This window comes from Cricetulus griseus, chromosome 3, assembly GCF_003668045.3.
Source record: "Cricetulus griseus strain 17A/GY chromosome 3, alternate assembly CriGri-PICRH-1.0, whole genome shotgun sequence".
Classification (NCBI taxonomy): Eukaryota; Metazoa; Chordata; class Mammalia; order Rodentia; family Cricetidae; genus Cricetulus; species Cricetulus griseus.
In genome coordinates this window covers 152944859-152963678 of record NC_048596.1, presented here as the reverse complement: position 1 = coordinate 152963678, position 18820 = coordinate 152944859, and the positions used below count along the sequence as shown (strand labels likewise).

Sequence of the window (18820 nt, the reverse complement as noted above, 5' to 3'; positions counted from 1 at the left end):
CAACTTTACCATTTCTCCCCCAACAACAGGCATCAAGAGGTTGTCCCTGAACAGCGGAACACCGAGGTGACACTTCTGCTAGTTGCATCCTTGGGTTGTTTACAATTTCTCTGCAGTGGAACTGCATAGCCTGGAACCATCATGAAACTCTGTCTGGGCTTGCTTTCCTAGACTGGCAGCCTAGTGGTCTCAAGGACATCCATTTATTCTCCATGACCTCTCACAGAGTGTACTAGCACTATCTAGAAGCCAACCCAGTGTTCTCTTCATCACCTAAATTAATGTTCCAAGAGAGGTGTTTTCATAAAGCTTTCCTTGGACTTTAGCACCTTAGTTTTCATTGACTTCAATGGATGTTGAAAATAATCCCTGACTAAAAACCTAGAAGGGGCCTGGTGACATGGCAACTGTCACTTACCGCTGGCAGCCCTAGATGTGTAGGGAGAAAAAGTATTTTGTGGGTTTTTTTTCCTATAAATGTTACACATGACCCACCAAGGGCCACATGAAGTTGTCCTGGGCCACCACCCAGGGCCATGTTAGTGTCTGAGGACCCAGCCGCTGCTAGGGCCATACAGATCAGAGGGGCCATGGTATTATCTGGGCCTGGGCTGCTGCCAAGGGCCATGTCAGGTCTGTGGCCCCGCAGCAGCTGTCATCTGTGTTGCTGTTGGTGGCTCCTGTTACCACCAAAGGCCATGAGGATAGGGCTGCTCAGAGTTGGTCTCGCCCCTCTGAACAATAGGGAGAACCAGCCCCTGCATATCACCTGGGCAGCACAATAGAACTGACCATACTGGTGGGGATGGGGGTAATCTTTCCCCACGAATATGTGTAGATCTGGTCCCACCCCTCATCTGCCATATGACAAAGAGGGAGAGAAAGAGATGCCTCCCCCATCCCTAGCAGCCTGTGAAGGACAAGAGAGCTGATCCTGCCCCTTCATGGAGAAAGGGAACTGCAGCTCAAAACTGTCCTTAGTAAGTCAAAAGACCTAAAGGTCTAAGGCTTGGCTACTGCAGGATATTTTCATCTTGGTTGTGGATGTCTTATCTAAATAACAATAGACTTGGGCTCAGGTGTGTTTACTGTTGACCCTCAAGGTGTGGTTACCAAATGCTTGGAGGACTAAGGGAAGAAAGTCTGTTTGTTCCTTATATAATAATAATAATAATAATAATAATAATAATAATAATAATAATAATAATAGAAATCTTCTGCCATGCCCCCCTTTTGGTTGGGGTACTTAAGAATGTTGAAGAATAAACTTGGGGCATTCAGTATTCAATGGGTACTCTATTTTGTGTCTCTTTCTTTCTTAGCATCTTTACCTGCCCTTTCTCAATTCACACCCCCTCTCTCAGGTACAAACCAGGCAAGTCACCTGGATCCGACTGAAGCCCACAAAGATGGGCTCCCACACTAGGCATCATTTCTGGGGTGCTATAATTCTGGATGAAGGAACCATCTTTTGTTTCAATTATTCTATAAAAATTGGTGCATTGTCTACTTGAGTAGAAAAAAAGAATGTTCAACTCAATTAATGTATTAGACATTGGCCACACGCCTTCTCTTATTATTGATTCTGAACATCTGTCACAGAATAGATTTTGTTCAGGACATTATGAACAACTGCAACATTCATTACTGGGTGAAAGGAGTGTGCCACCACCCAGCCACAGCACCACACATGACATCCATTTCTCATAAGACATGCATATTGCATGACACCATACAGAGCTTATCAGGGCATGGCCTAGAGGTTTATTCGGTTTATCTGTTTATACAAAAGCACTAGTGAGGACGGCAGGGAAATACGCAGCTAGCATTCTCTAACCTTTCCCTTTACTCTGAAAGTCGGTGATCTCCTAATCAGAACCAAGGGGCATGCTGTTGTTCTTTAATGACAAGTGATTTGTTGAGGCTTTGTGTTCATCATTTAAAGGCAATGCATTAAGATCAGGACTTTTAATGTGTTGGTTCCCTGGCTAGAAAGTGGGTGACTGCAACCTAAGTCCCTTCTCCATTGTGACATTCCATACAAAGAACTGGGTGTGCATGGAGGCTGTCACAGATGTCAAGGACCCTTCCTGAGACAAGGAAAAGGGATTGGAACTTCTCTGCCTGTGAATAGGCCCCTATCTTCAGGTGTTTCAAGTTTCTTGCCAACACAGTGGGGTGGTGTTTAGAGGCGGGTCTTTTCACAGGTTAAAACATGGATCAGGGTCTGTGTTAACTACTTTTCTCTTTGCCATTGCTCTAATCAAATACCTGACCAGAGATAACCCATGGTAGAAAGGGTTGATTTTGAATTAGAGTGTAAGAAGAAATATAGACCATGCTATCAGGGAAAGCATGGTGGCAGGAGTATAGTATGAGAGCCCCAACTAGACACACTGAAGCAGAGAGAGGAAACCAAGTGAGGCCATGTACTTCCTCCAATTAGGCCCCAACTCAAGGTCCCCTAGCTGGGACCCTGTGTTCAAATACATAAGCCCATGTGGGGTATTTTCACATTCAAGTCACAATAAGGTCTTTATCAAGTTGACAGGGGCAAGTTTGAACTTTTCCATGTTTGTGGGACACAGCATCCATTTTCCTGAGTAGGAGTGCCATTTAGAAGCAACCACAGAGTGCCATTTGGAAGCAACCACAGATGCAGTTTGGAAGCAACCACAGAGTGATGTCCCCTCACCAGATGCCAAACCTGCTAGCAGCTTGATCCTGAATTTCCCAACCTCCAGAATTGTGAGAAGCACATTTGTGTTGTTTATAAATTACTTAGACTTTGGCATTTTGTTATAATAGCACAAATAGACTGGGATAAACAATAGTCACACCCCCTTTCCATTCCTGGAGCACCCAGCTATGAAATTTTGTCACTGGTCACTTGTCTTCATCATGTTAGTGCTCTACTCATGCACCCATGTCTCATGTGTCCAGGAACTAATCAAGCATACTGCAGAACACTGGGGGACAGGCTACATTATTTTCTCTTCTGTATTCTTTGCCACAGTCACCTTGGGGCTTTGCATGTTGTGGATAGTTCTGCATGTTTATTACTGACTGGGAAGTTGCTAGTTACTGCTCATACATTTTTGAATTCTTTTTCTGTACACATATGAGAGTATGTGTGTGTTCATGTGTGTGGGTACATGTACGACAGTATATATGTGTAGGGTCAGAGGAAAGCTTCGGGTGTTGGTTCTTGCCTTCTGCCTAGTTTTGAGACAGGGTCTCCTTGTTCACTGGCTGCATACACCAGACTAGGGGACTTTCCTGTATCCGTCTCCCATCCAGTTGTACGAGTGCTGGGATTACAGGTGTGCACTACTGCACACAGCTTTATAAGGGCTCTGGGAATCCCAACTCAAGTCTTCATGCTTGTATGGCAAGCACTTTACCCACTGAGCCACCTCCCTGGCTGTGTTCATACATTTTTAGTGATGTGATAAAGAGATTTAATTTCACATCCAGGGAAGCAAGTAGGATATTCATTTATGTTGTCATTTTAAAAGATCTGCTTCAACCCCAAACAACCAATCATAGAGGATTGAATGTAAGATGCAGATAACACTCTTATAGCAACTGTTTTTCATATTAGCCAGATGAAAGGAAGGACTTAATATAAGGATTCAGGCATTATGCTGGCCTGCCCCTGTCATTTGGAAGAATGTACTCAGGCAGTACCCTGGTCAGCCCAGGTACAAAGGACCTTTTAAAAGAAAAACCTCTGCCCACTTATGCTCTCTTCCCACTCTCTCTTCTGCTCCTTTCTTTCCAGCTGTCCCCCTGGGCAGACAGGACTTTTCCTGTCTCCCTCTTCTCTACTGTCCCCTGTCTCTGTGTCTATTTACTTCTTTTCTCCTTCCTTCCCCGTCTTTCTCTTTCTAATAAAACTTAAGCTCACTTAAGCTGCCTGGCATTGTTTGTCCCTCCGCCTCAGTCACCCTCGCCTGCCATGGAATTTGCCAAGGTCCCCCTCAAGCTTTATCTTAACACTTAAAAAACAATGTCACTCTTCCAATGTTTTGGGGGAAGAATGGTTATTTATAAAATGGTTATGCAACATTATTTATAATAATTCAATGGGTTATTAATCTTTATTCTATTTGTGTGGGGTTGGGGATTGAACCCAGGGCCTTGTGCATACTAGGCCAATACTACTACTGAGTTATTTCCATATCCCTGTCTCTATTTTAAAATAAATTGATAGATTAATAGTTCTAAAATTCCCTTTGGGTAATTATCAATAAATATAACTGATATGAAGAGAAGGTATGTGATCCTCAGTGATTTTGAAAGTATAAAGGGGCCCAGCTGTTTGTAAACTACTGATGGCTAATTTCCTGACAGAGTAGATGAGAAATGAAGGCTTAGAATAACAAAGTCACTCACTTGACAGCACCAAAGTTGTTCCCAAGAAAGTCAGAGACTGGGCCTTGAAGGCTGAGTGAGCTCTTAAATACTGCTATGGCAGGAGACACAGTGGATCTAAATGTGGAACTAAAATCAGTTATTCTAAGAGGATCAATAGTGCTACTTCTACACTGGTGCATTTCTACTTGTTTGGAAAGGAAACCCTTATGAGAGATGACATATGATTAGGCAGTGAGAGCTCCACATTATAAAGTATCAGAAACCATTATGATGTCTCAAAAGTTTACACCATAGCCCAAAGGGAGCAGTCTTGACTTAGCTAAAGATGTTGAGCTGTAGATTGAGGGACTCTTGGTCCCAAGCTTGAACCTTTGTCTTCTCACCATTAAAAGAAGAGGAAGAACAAACATTGCCATCACAGAGTTAGGAGGACTAAATATAATGTTGCTTTGAGGCCCACTGGTGCCCCCACATTGCTTCCTGATGACTTTGCCCTCTAGGGTCTACAATGGTAGAGAGACATCACAGCTTAGCAAGAAGTAAGGAGGGAGTTTATCAACTGCTAATCCCCTGACTTCATCAGATGCTGACATCCTATGTGCAGGGCAGAGGGACCACAAAGATGCTTCTGCACAGCAAGGCGGCCACATCTGGATGTGAAGTCACCTGAGCTTAGGCACTTTCTATGAATAACATCTTTTTCATTTGTTTCCCTCATTATATACTTATTTTTTTTTATGTATTGTGTGTGTGTGAGTTCAGGGCCTGCTTCGTGCATTAGTCACAAGCACATTTGCTCCCCTCTATCAAGGTTTGGCAGTGTCATCAAGACCATCTTCTTTGCTCTTTGCATCCTGTCACCTATGTAGGAGAAGCCTGGGGATCTCTTTGTTAATGAACTAATTGTTTTTAAAATGAAGCAATGTTATAGCAGAAGGAAATGAATCAGAACTTTGAATGCTAGGTAAGTGCTCTTTCCTGAGCCTTCTGCAATTATTAGTTTGAGACAGAGTCTCTCAAGTCGTCCAGGCTGGCTTTGTTCTTGCTATGTAGCCCAGGCTGGCCAGAAACTTGTGATCCCCTGCCTCAGTCTCTAGAGTAGCTGGGATGAAATGCATAAGCCACCATGCCCAGCTTTTAGCGATCATCTTTCTCTATCAAGACACTGAAGTATCACAAGATGCCTCAACTCTAACAGCCTCTTCTGAGTACAACAGGCAGACTGGCCTTCCCAGGCAGCACAGGAAAATGAAGTCTGAACCTAACTGTACAGGTGCCAGATGCCCCCAGGGGGCGCACTGTTCCTGAACATTCTGCAATACAAGTCAAGGTGGGAACTGGACTGCACAAATTCCTATTTCATCAAATTAATCTACTGTTCATAGACACAGGAGTACATGATATTGAACTGAAGAGAACAGATACTGCACTACATTTCAGCAAAAGGACCCAAAGCCACCAGCTTTCAATGACTTGTCCCTTGCCATCTGACCCAATCCTGCAACTGAGTCACTGCTGAGAAAATTTTTGCCTGTGAAATTTTCAGTGAAGAAACCTAAGTGATTTCATTTATATGGAAGAGTGCTTTCAGTGGAAGAGAACAGAGCCCTCTGAGCATGCTAACTGAAGAAAGTGATATGCTAATATCCAAGGCCCAGTGCTTTGTGGATAATGTATGATCTTAAATTGTTGTTGACTCTTATTCAAAGTGGAAAGCAGCTCCCTGTACTTAGGCAGCATGCAGTGCAGCCACATTCCTTACATCATTGTCACTCTCTTGGCTCCCAGGACTGTTAACACACAACATTTTCAATCTCATATTCATCTTCCTTAATTTCCTACTCTCCTCAAAATCACCCAGCTTCATTAACTCTTCAGCAGATTTCTCAAGTGTACTACAAGAGACATCATGTAAAAATGTTGAACAGACAGGAGTACTTCTAAAGTAAAATTTAGACGAAGACTACAGGAATGACTCCATCTCCAAGATCAGAGCGTTTGAAAGGACCCCAAAGCATTGGAGTCTCACTTCTGAGTGTTATACTGGAAAGACTGCCAACAAACCAAAATTAGCTACTGGGTGCCCGTGATGAATTGAACATTTTTTTAGATACTGGGACTGATATTTAAAAGCGGACCCGGAGGTGGGGGGTGGGAGGGAAGGTTTGTGTTGTTTGTTTGTTTGTTTGTTTGTTTGGATGGGCTTTTCTCATGTAGCCTAGGCTGGGGTTTGAACTCTTGATCCTTCTGCCCCTGCCTCCCGAGGGCTGAGATTACAGGTGTATAGCACCATGCCCATGGCTAACTCTAATTCCTATAACTATGATAGGTTGGTAAAGGGAAAGCTATATGGTCTTTAAAAATAAGGGTGGTGGAGGAAATGCATGGCTTCGAGAATTGTCCCTTTCATCTGTCTTCTTATACTTTGTTGTGACTTGAAAGGGAACTATCTCCCATAGGCTCATGTACTTGAACCCTTGGTTCCCAGCTGGTAGCAGTGTTTAGAAAAGTGTGGAAACCATTAAGACATGGGGCTTTGCTGGAGGAAGTGAGTCACTGGGGGTCAGCCTCCTGAACCCCAAGTATGGATGCAGTGTAACCAGTCAGCCTCCTGATCCATCACATGTTTAGCCGCCATGATGGACTCTATCTCTTGGGAACTACAAGGCCAAATGAACCCTTTCAACCTGAAGTTGCTTAAGGGAGAAAGTAACCAAGACACATACCTATAGGATTCCTTCCTGTTTGCAGAAGTTCGCCTAGATGTCCTCTGCTAGCCTCTGCCCTCCAGTACAATCCCACTGTAGTCTACTTTTGTGGCAAAGATGGACCCATTTTGAAGGGGCAATGTCTGTTCTCCTCAGACATTGAGTGACCACTTTCTACTTACAATGCTGTTTTTCTTAGGAGTCTCAAACCCAACTATCCATGAGAGAGGCAGGTGAGAGTGAAAAGAACTGGTGAACAGCAGACATTGGGGGAGCCACCATGTGCCACCTGAGGGAGGACATCATTGTTCACCATCACAATAAGCAGGACCACTGGAGTGGACCCTGGCTCTCCAGCTGCTGTATAGCTGAGCTTTTCACAACTATAAAAAGAAAAGAGGCAGGCTCTTCATCCTTCCCAGGGTTAGAAAGGAAGAATAAGAGAGAGGGCTTCTGCAAGTGCTAGCTTTTCACTTAGCTGCACTCATGTGTTAGTGCATGTGTGTGTGTGCCTGTGTGCACATGTGTATATGCATGTGTGTGCACGCCTGTGTACACATGTGTTAGTGCATGTGTGTGTGTGTGTGCCTGTGTACACATGTGTATGCATGTGTGTGCCTGTGTACACACATGCTAGTGCATGTTGTGTGTGTGCCTGTGTACACATGTGTTAGTGCATGTGTGTGTGTGTGCCTGTGTACACATGTGTTAGTGCATGTGTGTGTGTGCCTGTGTACACATGTGTTAGTGCATGTGTGTGCCTGTGTACACATGTGTATGCATGTGTGTGTGTGCCTGTGTACACATGTGCTAGTGCATTGTGTGTGTGTGTGCCTGTGTATACATGTGCTAGTGCATGTGTGTGTGTGTGTGTGTGTGTGTGTGTGTGTGTGCCTGTGTACACATGTGTTAGTGCATGTGTGTGTGTGTGCCTGTGTACACATGTGTATGCATGCTCATGTAAGACAGCCATGGGCAAAATGAGAATGGAGGGATTAGGGAAGGTTGTACACTGGAGACCATAAGAAATCCTAATTAGAAAAGAGAAAGGGCTTGGAACAGAAGAGAACACTTACAAGGGCTCGTACTGAGGAAACTGGCCCAGATTCACACACCTCCAGTCTCCTCTCATTAGCACAACCATTCCTTGTTACTGGATGTGACACACAGTCACTTGAGTGGCTTGGGATCTCAGCCATTTGAGGTGAGGGTTTGCCATGTTATAACCAGCTACCTCAAGTGTCTCTGAAAATTCCCTCACTCCAGCTACCCCAGGTGTCCCTGAGGTTGACCTCACTCCAGCTGCCCTAGGCATGCCTGAAGCATCCCCAAGGATGCCCTCACTCCCAGGTTTTCCCAAGGATGCCCTCACTCCAGCTACTCCAGGTCTCCCTGAGGATGCCCTGACTAGAGTCTATGAAAGAAATACTCTTGAAACACAGACACTCTCAGCCAGGCCTCTTGAAGTTCCAAAGTGTTGAGTGCAAGGGGTCCCATGGGTGTTGTTTGTTGGGAGGATGGCTGGGGATATCCATCACTGAGGACAAGTGGAAAGTGTCAGTGCAGTGACCTAGCAGCCAGGAACATGAAAGTGATCAAGGCGCTATGAAAACATTACATGAAATGACTGATTGTTGAGCTGTTGGTTCTAATAGCACACAATGCCCAGTCAACATAACTAGGAAGATGTGGGTCGACTAAACTCTGCCATATCAGATGGAATGAGCCTTCTTCCCTGGAGATCCACTCAGAGTAACTGGAGAGGCTGGAGAGTAGGCACTGAGACCTCTTGCTCTCCCAGTCTTAGGACCACAATGACACAAGGCTTAGATGACAGGCATTATCTTTTGAGAGAGATTTTATGTGCCTCCAGCAGACTTCTAATTTTTAAATATTGGCCAAGGCTTTAAAGATATTGACTGAAACATGGAATCTTATTTTCAGGGCAAAAAGAAAAAAGAGGAAGAAAAAAAATAAAAACTTTCATTACAAGCTTAAGTGGAAATTTTAATATGTGTGTTGAACTGATGAGGAATTTAAATAGTTGCAGTGATCTGAGGCAATATGTACTGTATTGTTTCAAGGTAGAATTGAATAATTAATCATTTAATACATATCTGAAAAGTTTTGAGTTTATAATAAGAAAAGTTCTGTGCTAAAGTATTAACTCATATTTTCACTTCAGTGTTTAATGAAAAAAATTGGAAAGAATGTTTCCTTTATTATTCCCCATTTCCTGCCTCTCCTCCAGCTCAATATTGCTAATGTGCAGCTGAAGGATAAGATCATTAGCCAGCCTGAGACTCATTTCAAAGGCACGCACCGGCACACACTGGCACACACAGGCACGCACAGGCACGCACAGGCACACACCTACCAAGTTTTGTTATTCTTGTAAATACAGCAATACCCCTGTTTACAGACATATCACACTCATAATCACACTTCTCTCCCACAATCTTTATTCTTGCAACCAGGAATATGAATTCTGAAAAAGCCTTTCAGGACAATTAGTAGACTGGTGGGTTAATTTGTTCAATAATTAATCTACCCACGAAATATTTACAGAGCAGGTACTATGCCTCAGGCTCAAGGCTAGGTACTAGATTGAAAAAGAACAAAAACAAAAACAAAGACTGGTCAGAATCTGAAGCCAACAAAAGGGACTAGCTAAACGTTCAAAGTAATGTGTTTTCCCCTGACTTTCATATGCTCAAAGGGTTTTTTTTGGGGGGGAGGGGAAGTTCTTCATTGGACATTTTATCTTCTGATGTTGCATACATTTTTTAAAATTAATACTTGGTATCAAAAGCAAAGGACACAAACGGAAACAGAGGTGAATTCAACTTCATAAAATTAAGAACATCTGTGACTTATAAAGCACTGTTGAGGGCTGGACATGTGTTCCAGTGTAGAGTGCTTGCCTAGTGTGCATGAAGTCCTAAACTCAGTCTCTAATACTTCATAAACTGGTGGTGTGCCTACTGCTCTAGAACACAGGACATAGAGGCAGTAAGATCAGGAATTCAAGGTCATCCTAGGCTCACAGTAAGTTTAGGGCTAGCCTGGGTTACATGAGCTCTAGCTCAAAAGTAATAAACACAAAAAACTTCTACTTTCAAAAAGTGTGAAAAAATACTAACAGATGGGAGTAAATAATAACAAATCATCATATAAAGAATTTACATCCAGAATACCTAAAGAGCCACATGACAATCAGTGTAAAGTAAAAATGAGAAAAGGCCTTGACCTGACATTATCTAAAGAAAACACATCAATGTCCTGTCAAGATAGCCCAACACCATCAATTGCCAGAGAGGTGCAAAGCCCAACCATAATGAATGATCAGAGTTAGCAGGATGAATATTCAAAAGAAAAAGTATGAACATGGAGAAATTGGGACCTGTTTTCAGCTGGTAGGCTGTAAAAATGTCACAACTTCTATGTGTACAGTTTGAGAATTCTTCAAAAAGATCAACACAGTATTAGCATGTGTCCAGAGTCTACTCTGAGGTATACATTCTTAGAAATTGAAAACAAGAACAGGTATTGTGGAGACTTGAATGAGAAATGTCCCCCAGAAGCTCATGTGTTTTCCTATTTGATCCCCAGTTGGTGTCACTGTTTAGGGGAGATTATGAAACCATTAGAAGGCGAGCCTTGCTGGAGGAAGTATATCACTACGGAGGGACTTGATGCCTAACCCCACTTCCTACTTCTTTTCTCTGTTGTCTGTATGTCAGCCCACTCCCTTCAGCCACCATGCCTTTCCTGACAGGATGGACTCTGTCCCTCTGGAGTCATAAGCCAGAATAAACTGTCTTTTCTAGGTTGTTTTTGTCAAGGAGTGCGATCACAGCCCCAGTAAAGTACCTGATATCGCTACAGACATCCTGAGGGGCATTTGTTTACCCATGCCCATAGCTGCAACATCACTACAGACAACCTGAGGGGCATTTGTTTACCCATGCCCATAGCTGCAACATCACTGTACTCAAAGGTGGCAACTAGCTACATTCAGCTTTGCATATTTTCTACTATGCTATGTTCTATGAAGGCATGGCAAAGTGAGGCAGTGAATACAGAGCCATTTCCCAAAGGGGTAACTGAGGGCCAAGCCCCAGTATACCCCTGGGCCCACTTTTTCTCAGGTCTTCTATATACAGTCTTGTTCTGTGTGCATTTCTGTTCAGATGCCTCATTTAATACACACTGCTGAATCACTAACACAGAGCTCATGGCAAGAGCAATGAAGCTCATGACTGTATGATGTTTTTCTTCTCTACAATGGCACCATTCCAGCCTTGCTGAGCTCAGTGGCACCAGGCTGCATACCAGCTCTGCACTTTGGCCATTTTAAACGGGATATCACCAAGAAAAGCATAAAGCCTCGCAGAATGCAGCAACAAATAGAAAGCATAAAGGAAGCTGGCGTACAGTCTCAGAGCTGAAACAAAAAGGCAGAACACAGTCTTTTTTTGATCTCCACTGCAATGTGCACTCTTTAGTGACTTATTTATTTTGCATTCTGCATGTGCCGTGGATGATGGCTAAGATACTGTGTGTGTTTATGTGAGGTTAAAACTAGATGTAACCCCCAACAGGCAAGCCCACAGGTAGAGAATACATAAATAATGAGGGCTGATGACATACAAATAAGGGAGGACTGCTAAGCCATAAGAGGGGCTGGAAGGTGAAGACATGCTTCCGTGTGGGTAAACATGGACAAGATCATGTTCAGTGAAAATAGGCCAGGCACAAAAGGACAAATACTCTATGCCTCCATTCCTCCATTGATGCCTAGAATACAGGTAGGCTCACAGACTATAGGTTCATAGAATTTAGAGGGGGTCAATTTAGAATTATCACCCAAATTATTTGGAGTGTCAGAATGGGATGACGAAAAAGTGGTGGAGGCAGAGTCCGGTGATGGTCATAAAATAGCATATATGTCAAGGTATTAACTTGAATGGTAAATCTTACAAATATGAAAACTGGATACACATACATAGGAGGATTATGCAGATCATGTTAGCCTTCTGTTCAAGACAAAACAAATGCAGATCTTCCGGTGGCACCAGGGATTCCGTCTTGCCCACACTTCCCATTACAGGACATCCTTAGTGTGCTTTAAGAACAGGCTTACTCTTCAATAATATATTTAACAGCTGATCACCAAGAAAAACAAGTAAATTTAAAATGGGCAGCCCAGTTCTTTGGCTTTACTTTTGATGGAAATTTACGCTAGGATCATTCTGATTGCTTGCCAGAGTGGTGTTGTCTCAAGAACCTGCGATGTTCTTATACTTTCTTTGGAGTAAAACCACTGTGGTGGTGGTCAAGCACCCCAATGTGAGCTGGTATGCCTCAGCAGGTAACTACAGGGGTGTTATGGTATCTTGGCATGATGGTTCTTTCCCTTACCGTCACCCATCTGTCACCTGATACCTCATTCTAGACGTCCTTATATTGGTGTCTCTAGAGAGAGACTTCTGTCAGAGGACGGCTGTGGTTACTGGCATAATCTCAGTGCTCCCTTTTAAATATTTTTGACCTAACAATTACACAGAGTCATTGCTGCATATAAACATATAAGACATATACTAATGTGAAATGCAAACACTAATAAAATGTCAACTTAAAGTAGAAAGGCACTCATAGCCAAAAGGAAAAAATCTACTAAAATTTGTTCTGTCTTTTTAAAATGCATCGTGAAATGAAAAAAAAAAAAAAGTCTCACTGAAGAATAAGGTTTTGGCTTCTTTTATGATTGAAAGGAAGGGTAATTGTGATTGTCATGAAAACACATTGAGCAGCTGTGTACAGTTAACAAAAGAGCCATTCTATGATGCTCTCACAAACTGCCACTTACATATTCCCATTTCCTAGAAACGCGCTTCTTTCTTTTCAGTTGGAGCAGATACAAAGAGACTGCTTTCTAATAACCATGGCACCGTACCAGGTGAGTTCTCAGTGCCAACTGGGTCCTCTTCTTTTGGTACAGTTCCCACATACATGGTATAAAGTGTTACGTATACTAACTTACTGATACTTAGATGTGTATATGTTATACCATTGCAGAGACTGATTTCCGGGTTTTCAAATTCAATGCTTAAAAAAAAAAAAAAGCTCTTAAAAATGCCTGTTTCAGTAGATTCTTTCACACTTGTACATCTGGCTGAGAGATTATTTTAAATAACAGCATAACAAATAATTCTGCAGTTTGTTTTATGAGGGCTAATTAATAGGTACTTACTCATTAAAGACTAGGTCTGGTGCAAAATAGAGAAATTGGCTGTTCGTATGTTTGTACGATCTCCAACTCAAGGCAAACGATGATAGACACATCCAAGAATACTGGATGAGGGTAATTTGGTCCTCAAGAGGCAAGTTTCTAAATCCTAGAGAACAGAACAATTAATCACAGAAAGACACTTAGCATGTGAGTACATTCCAGGAAGAATTCCGCCTAACTACCTTTCGCTAACACACTCAGATCAATTCCACAGACAGGGAGCATGTGCTGGGCTCTCCACCAGATTTCAATTTCAATTCACACTAAATACTTGGCGTGGGACGGGGATGGCCTTGGAGCATGGCTGGGACAGATCACACAGGCTCATCCAGTGAGGTTCTGCTCTGATAGCCAACACACGGGTACAGTCTGTGTACACCTGCGAAACTTGCTTCATGCCCATACAACCAAAGGCACCAGCTTAAAGGGGAGTTTAGCCTTAACCATCTGTACATCTGCAAGCGCAGAAAAATGTTAGTCTTTTTGACTTTGGGGCGCCTAAGAAATCTTACTCCTTGTTCCCTGGGATGCAGCTGTTGACAGTACTTTGCAGCAGCAATTCTTGCTCTAGCCGCCCACGCCCACCCCACCCCCCTGTACTTTCTCACTCCTATTTCCAGCTGTGTCATGCTATTCTTTGGGCTGAAGCCCCCTCCCCCTGTTTTTGTTTGTTTGTTTGTTTTGTTTCTCCAGGCTGCAGGTTGACCACAAGTAATTAGTTCATGGACTAGGGCAAAGTGAAAACATCTCACCATGCTGTCTTTGTAGGCTAAGAGGGTCTATCCTGCCTGGCAGAAAATGAAAACAAGGATGCTTTGTGAGTGCTGAGGGCAGGGAGGGGTTTTGTGTGTGTGTGGTATATATCTCGCATATGCATGAGTATATTCAGGCTCATGTGCAGCCATGTGGGTGCAATATGGAGAGGCCAGAGGTCTATGTGGCATTGGCTTGTTTATCATTCTCTACCTTATCTTTTGAGGCAGGGTTTTGCCCTGAATCTGGAGCTAGGCTGACTGCCTGAAAGCTCCAGAGATCCTCTGTTCTCTAGGGCTGGGATTACAGGCCTGCAAGACAGGGATATATATATATATATATATATATATATATATATATATATATATATACGTACATATATATCTGAGGATCTAAACTCAGGTGTGTGTACAGGCATGTCACCAACCATCTCTTGAGTCCCTTCAAGCAGTATTGATTTTTTTTTTTTTTTCAGAATGAGTTAGTTGATCAGGGTGTTGTACAAGGGTAGTGTCAGCCTTAGCTTCCTTGGACTTGAGCTTAGATGAACTGGGGTACTGTGCTGCCCAGAGCTGGCTCAGTGTGACCTTAGTAACAGAGTGTATTTTACCTCATTAATACTTGGGGACAAAATAATCCCTTCTTTTGCAAACACCATCGCTGCTCCTGTTTTAGGAACAACAGGACCACAAACCTGCATTCTTGGAAGGAAAGAAATGAACCAGTATCCAGAATTCTGCCACCACTCTGGTGTCTTTGACAGACACATCAGGTTGTTGCTCAAAGGGGACACCAGGGCACCACTAGTACCGATATGAGCGGTATGCAGTCCTACCTGGAAGTACCTTGGCCCACTTCACGACCTGGATCATCTGTTTTCCTGCCAGGCGGTTCAGTGTGGAGAGCAGGTTCTCCGCAGTGTCAGGCTTGGAGCTGTCATAGCCGGCATACACGATCTCAGGCTCGATGCTCTCCAGGATCATGGCCGGGGATGGCGTGAGTGCACGAGTGATGGAGGAGAGCTGCGGGACCAGTGCAGAGTTCACAGATGGCTCCTTGGCAGGAGCAATGTATGTGGTCCCCTCTTCCGGGCTCTGTGGAGGCGGTGGTGGGGGCTGCTGTGGCTGCTCCTCATGAAGGCCTTTTAACTTTCCCAGTTTCTTTGACTTTCGAGCTGTGAAAAACAGAAATCAGAAGGGATAAGGGCAAATGAGCATGATGAGATCTGGAGCACATTGCAAGAGGTAAACTTCTACAGGCCTTTGGGTTGTAGACAGTGCATACTCTCTCCTAAGGAATTCTTGTACCAAAGGAGTCCTTCCACAATAGTTTCCTAAAGCAAATGGCAAGCTCCCAGGGTACTACCATGGGCAGTGGGCTGGCAGCAGCTTCTTGCCTTTGACTCACGACACACATCTTTCCTTCTAGCCCATGGAGACCTGCACACACCTGCACACTGACTTGAAACTCATCCTGTTCTCACAATGGAGAGGAGGGGAGGACACAAAACTGCACTATTTAAACAAGTGGGGCCCACGACCAAAAAAAAGAGCAAAAATTAATGGAATGCTTAATATATGTTCTAAATGGCTTGCACAAAATTCCCAATTTAACAATTATTTTGAGAAAAGACAACTATGGTTCTCATTTTAGAATAGCACTTAAAAGTTTGTCCAATCACAGGAAATGGTGATTGGAGAAGGAGCAACTGCTTCAAACAGTAACACCGTGGGGGCTGGCAGAGGTGAAGGTGAAGGTAATTGGGAGGCTACCTGACAGAATGGGTGAAAAGAGCTTTTTCTACGCAGAAGAGCCAAGCTGAGCTTAGGGCTGTGGTAATTACTGATTTTGCAATTATAATAATGATTTCAATTGATTTAAAAATTCCCCATAAGCCAGACACAGCACCAATTTAATCCTAACTTGAATCTCAGCCTCACAGGCTCATTGAACACAGAACAGGGCCACACCACACCAGTGAACTTGGTGTAAAACATAACCATTTCTATTTACAATTAAAGCTATTTATCATGTTCGCCACAGAAAAAACCCACAACTCACCAAAGAGTGAAGCCATCACCCAAGAGCAGGTACATCATCAACCATTTGGACTAGGATCAACAGAAAACTAAGGTGTAATTTCTGCCCATAAAAGGTTTACCAAGCTCTTTTAAAATTTTCAGTCATTTGTTAACAGACTCTGGCCATCAATGGAAGGTTTGAGGTAGAGGATTCTGCTTCCGACAGCATCATTTGAATGAGGGATGGTGTCTTGTACACACATTCTGCTGCCAGGAAGCTGTGGACACTGTGGTGTAGCTAGTCAGGATGCTTCAAGGGAATGTGTGAATGAAAACACACCAGAACTTATCAACAAAGCAACTGGCCAACTAGACCCAAAGAAAACCAAGCAGCTAAATAATCACAAATGTTGGTGGATCAGTGAGTGACTCTGGAGGAGCAGAGGAGGCCTCTGGAGCGGTCACTGGCCATGCAACCAATCAGATCCATGAAGCTTCATGCCAGAGAAACTTCTCTGAGTCTCAGGGTGTTTGCCTGAAAAATGGGGGACCTGTGAAAGATCCCATTTACAAGATAAGGTAGCAAGCACTTGTGATAGATATCATGTAGACTTCTGGCTTCCACTGATGTGCACACACACCTGTGCACATACACACAAATATTCTAGATACTGTGTGGTGGCTCATGCCTATCATCTTAGAATTTGGGTGGCTGAGGCAAGAGAAACAGTGTGAATTCAAGGACATCCTGGGCATCACAATGATTTCAAGACTAATGTGGACTACAATGAGACACTATCTACAAAGCAAAACCAAAAATGAGCTCATTAAAGTTTCCTCATATTTCCTGAGACTGATTGATGTTAGACATATTCTGACTGAGTAGAAACAGCAATGCCTGATATTTTCATGCCTTATTAAAAGTGGTATCTGCTTGCAAATTAATTATAAAATTTATATTTGTTTTATGTCCTAGCTGTGTTGATTTCTCATGTCTTATAAAGTCAGTGATATGACTATCATAAAGAATATTGAATGTCTTCCCTGGGCTGTCACCTGTAGCATAGCTACCAAGCAGGTTATCAGTGTTGTGTTTAGCATTTCACTTCATTCATGTTGTGACTTTGAGAACACCAGGGAACTTGGAAGTGAGTGATAATCAGTCTTTACAGAAATAGTGTGTGGATTCTTCAGCCACATGTATGTAACTAGTATCTTTTCTGAAGGCTCAGGGAGTATGGTGAAGACACTGTATGCATTCTTACAATATCATACTGTGCACCATGTTCTAACTCATGATTCTTGGCAAATATTTGTTGAATAAATTTGTTTCATCTTTAAACATTAATAAATTTCACAATGCATCACATACATGAAGCCTCAGTTTATTTCCCTGTGAGAAATGTAGACAAGCTCCTGAGGTTTTTAGATAAGATTTTTGAGTCACTAATTATTCCTTTGCAAAATTTCTACTGTGTAATGACCCATTTGTGAACTTACAACTCTTAAAATGTTGCATTTGAAATACTAAGCTATAGTTATTGGGCACCCAGTTTCTGAACACAGTTGAGCAGATTCTCTATATTTTAAAGTTCAGTGCTCATCAAACTAGGCATTACTGCTATTTCCATTTTGTTCTGATGAAGAACCACAGGAAAAACACTCCCTCAAGCTTTCAGAGCCAGTGGATACCAGTGAGCCAGTGAATCCAGCCAGGACCCCGACCTCCACTTCTGTGCTACCCACTTTCTCCGCTAATCCTTCCTATCTATCCTCTTAGGATTGGTTTTATGCTCTAGGATGAACACCAGCTTCAAATCCAACTGCATAATTAAGATGTTTGCTAATTATACAGGGACAATTTTGGCTAAAGATCCTCAATGAACATGTTTCTCTTATTCAAAGTGAACCTGGTTTTGGGGTAGGGTTCCTTGCTAAATTCTCTGGAATTAATGGCCACTGGGTTTGGGGCTCTCCTGGGCCCGGGAGGTCAAGGCGGCACCCACCTTAACTGTCAGCCAATAGCAGTGCACTCACTCACACACTCTCTCCTCCTCCCCCCTTCTCTCTCTCTCTGGGTATGGATTTGTCATACAGGTAAATGTCTCCCGTCCCACTCATGCTCACTTAAAAGAGGAACTTCATTTATCCACATTGGATTTTACAGAAACTAGTGTGTGCTCAGGGGTTTCCCCGCAGGTGCCAAGGTCTTACTGGCAACATCTTGGCAGCTACTATCTCCTGGTTCAGCAAGGAAACAGAACTCCACAGATTCACCCTGAATTAATTCCTAGGATCCAGCAATGGGAGACCCTGCTTCCTGTTCCTGGCTAATAACCAGAGCATCGAGCTGGCAGTCCTCTGTGGTACTCTACAAAGATTGGGAATACTCCCCAGTGTGATCTGGAGATTTGCTGAGCCTGGATTCTGGTGTAACACCACATCCTGTTTGTTTGAGCTACCTCTGAGGGATATGAAAACTCCTGAGTGCCCTGAGAGCAGACAAAAACCTAGGATGACTCAATGATGGCTACTTAGTAATGAAGCCATTCTTGCATCTTCCGGGGTTCTCCAACTACCTGTATCACACCAACTCTTCCATGTTAGAAATTGGGATTTATTGAAAATTAAGGATTGACAGCAGATATTCGATATGCTGTACA

The 18820-nt window shown here is 43.1% G+C and overlaps 1 protein-coding gene across 1 annotated transcript in view; it reads right to left on the bottom strand.

Moving 5' to 3' along the window:
* Nr3c2 (nuclear receptor subfamily 3 group C member 2) overlaps positions 1 to 18820 on the bottom strand; it is a 321919-nt gene that overhangs the window by 49648 nt on the left and 253451 nt on the right. Inside the window, exons 4-5 of the mRNA XM_027410547.1 lie at positions 14972 to 15310; positions 13345 to 13489 (exon numbers count right to left, since the gene is read on the bottom strand). Of these exons, the coding sequence (XP_027266348.1) occupies positions 13345 to 13489; positions 14972 to 15310 (484 nt within the window). The remainder of the gene's footprint in view (positions 1 to 13344; positions 13490 to 14971; positions 15311 to 18820) is intronic.